The 2,500-nt window shown below is 41.2% G+C and overlaps 1 protein-coding gene across 4 annotated transcripts in view; it reads right to left on the reverse strand.

Moving 5' to 3' along the window:
• Window positions 1–2,500, reverse strand: part of plekha8 (pleckstrin homology domain containing, family A (phosphoinositide binding specific) member 8) — a 15,919-nt gene that overhangs the window by 4,835 nt on the left and 8,584 nt on the right. For all 4 annotated transcript variants that reach the window (XM_031575776.2, XM_031575780.1, XM_031575779.1 and 1 more), the window contains 2 exons: window positions 2,043–2,128; window positions 1,352–1,410 (listed from right to left, as the gene is read on the reverse strand). In XM_031575776.2, the coding sequence (XP_031431636.1) occupies window positions 1,352–1,410; window positions 2,043–2,128 (145 nt within the window). The remainder of the gene's footprint in view (window positions 1–1,351; window positions 1,411–2,042; window positions 2,129–2,500) is intronic.

The raw sequence follows: 2,500 nt of genomic DNA on the forward strand, positions 1-2,500 counted from the left end.
AAAGAAAGAAAGAAAGAAAGAAAGAGAGAGAGAGAGAGAGAGAGAGAGAGAGAGAGAGAGAGAGAGAGAGAGTGTGTGAGTGTGTGTGTGTGTGTGTGTGTGTGTGTGTGTGTGTGTGTGTGTGTGTGTGTGTGTGTGAAAGAGAGAGAATGCTGTGTGTGTGTGTGTGTGTGTGTGTGTGTTGTGTTCAGCAGGAGGTTATAATAACTCTTGGGGATGCGCACAGGGCTGCAGCTGGATGAACACAGCTAAGGGGAGAGTGCCCCCGTGTGGCCACTGGCAGAATTACTGATGAGGGGAGTGATGCCCTGTGATGAGTAGGGATGGGTATCGTTTGGTTTTTATCCGATACCGGTACATAACCGATACTTTTAAAACGATACCGGTGCCGGAACCGATACTTTTTTTTTTAAAGCACAAAGCGACGATTGACGACATTAAAGAAAGGCTTTTTTCTTCAAATTCAAAATACATACAAAACACTTGGCTTCCAACTACAGCTTCAAACTTTTTAACTTCAAATTATGAACATTATATTAACTGTAAACAACAGTTTATAGTATACTTAAATACATATACATAAATACAAAAAACAGCTTCAAACTTCTTTTGCAAAAATATGAGCATATTTGCCTTTGGAGTCAAAAATTTATTATTTTGTTTGCATTTATTTCATGAAATTTCACCATTTTATGATTTGTTTATACCTATCTTTTCTATCTTGTTCATAGTTAATCTTGTTACTTGAACACACTGAGTACGAGAAAATGTGTACTGCCCCTTTAAGAGACTACCGTTGGTAGTTTAGCTGTCATCTCGTTTATTTTTCAGTCTTCGGTTGCTGATCTGCCGTTGACTCTTGCCTTCTCTCCCCTCTTTTCACGCAATTATTTTGTTGCATTTGCTGCACGTCGCGATGTTTGAATCTTTTTGTGCGAAATACAGCCACACTTTTGACCGTTTACCTTTCGGTATTTTCTCTGTTAAAAGGTTGATGGCTAGTTCTGTTTGTGCTTGCTCTGTGAAATGCTGCCTGCTCTTCACTGTATGTTGCTATGAAAACACCAATGAGCGTGAGCGACACAGGACAAAGTTTACATTGGGAGCTGGGGCAGTTTTACATGTGCCCCACGGAATCTGCCTAGCGACCGTGTTCAATTGGCTCAGGCACCGAAATGAAGCACCGAAATCTGCGTTGCATTTCGGTCCGGGTAGGTACCGGTTGTATTGGAACCGGTTCCATATTGGTACCGGTTCTCGGTACCCAACCCTAGTGATGAGAGGGTGAGGGTGTGTGAGTGTGAGTGTGAGTGTGGGTGTGAGTGTGTGTGTGTGTGTGTGTGAAGCTTACCTTGATGTTGCCCACAAAGTCCATTTTAACAGGAGCAAATACTGTGGGGCCCAATTTATCTGAGGAGAGAAATCATTCATCACCCACGGCAACTCCTCAGGGTGGATATCGCTCACATCACATCAGACGGTGCAGGTTTGGTTTATGTTTGAACGATTATGAAGTTTTCCAAATATATTTGACTGCATGTGTGGCCGGTGCTCTGTGTTAGTCAGGGTTTAATCCTAAATCAGCAGGTGGGTTTAGAGATAGACACCAGACCAACTGCTCCTTAGTCTCAGAGAAGAGGCTTATATATAATATGATAAATCAGAGAAGAGAAGAGAAGAGGCTTATATATAATATGATAAATCAGACAAGAGAAGAGAAGATGCTTATATATAATATGATGATGATAGAGGAGCTGGTGTGTGTGTGTGTGTGTGTGTTAGTGTAGTCCCTTCACCCTTACAGCACAGAACAGCAGGAGGGAGGGATGCAGAGAGAGATGGAGATGGAGGGATGGAGAGATGAGGAGAGAGGAAAGAGGAGAATACGGTTATATAAGGGAGGGTAACAACACTAGTGCAGATCTAGAGAGAGAGAGAGAGAAAGAAAGAAAGAAAGAAAGAAAGAAAGAAAGAAAGAAAGAAAGAAAGAAAGAAAGAAAGAAAGAAAGAAAGAGAGAGAGAGAGAGATAGAAGTGACCTACCTAATACGGGTACTATAGCATAGCAAGAGTCCAGAAAAGCTTGGGTGGGGATCCCAGAATCTTCATCCAGAGTTATATCACTAAATCTAGAACACACACACACACACACACACACACACACACACACACACACACACACACACACGAACAGTAAACCCAGTGTCCAACAACATGCCTTTATTTCAGTTACATGAGCATAAGAAGAGTTTACAACAAACACACACACATGTAATAACCAAACCAAAAACAAATCAGAACACACACACACACACACACACACCAAATCAAAAACAAATCAGAACACACACACAACACACACATATAAAAACAAAAACAAATCAGAACACACACACACCAAAAACAAATCAGAACACACACACACATACCAAACCAAAAACAAATCAGAACACACACACACCAAAAACAAATCAGAACACACACACACATACCAAACCAAA

The sequence above is a fragment of the Clupea harengus genome, chromosome 11, assembly GCF_900700415.2.
Source record: "Clupea harengus chromosome 11, Ch_v2.0.2, whole genome shotgun sequence".
Taxonomy (NCBI): Eukaryota; Metazoa; Chordata; class Actinopteri; order Clupeiformes; family Clupeidae; genus Clupea; species Clupea harengus.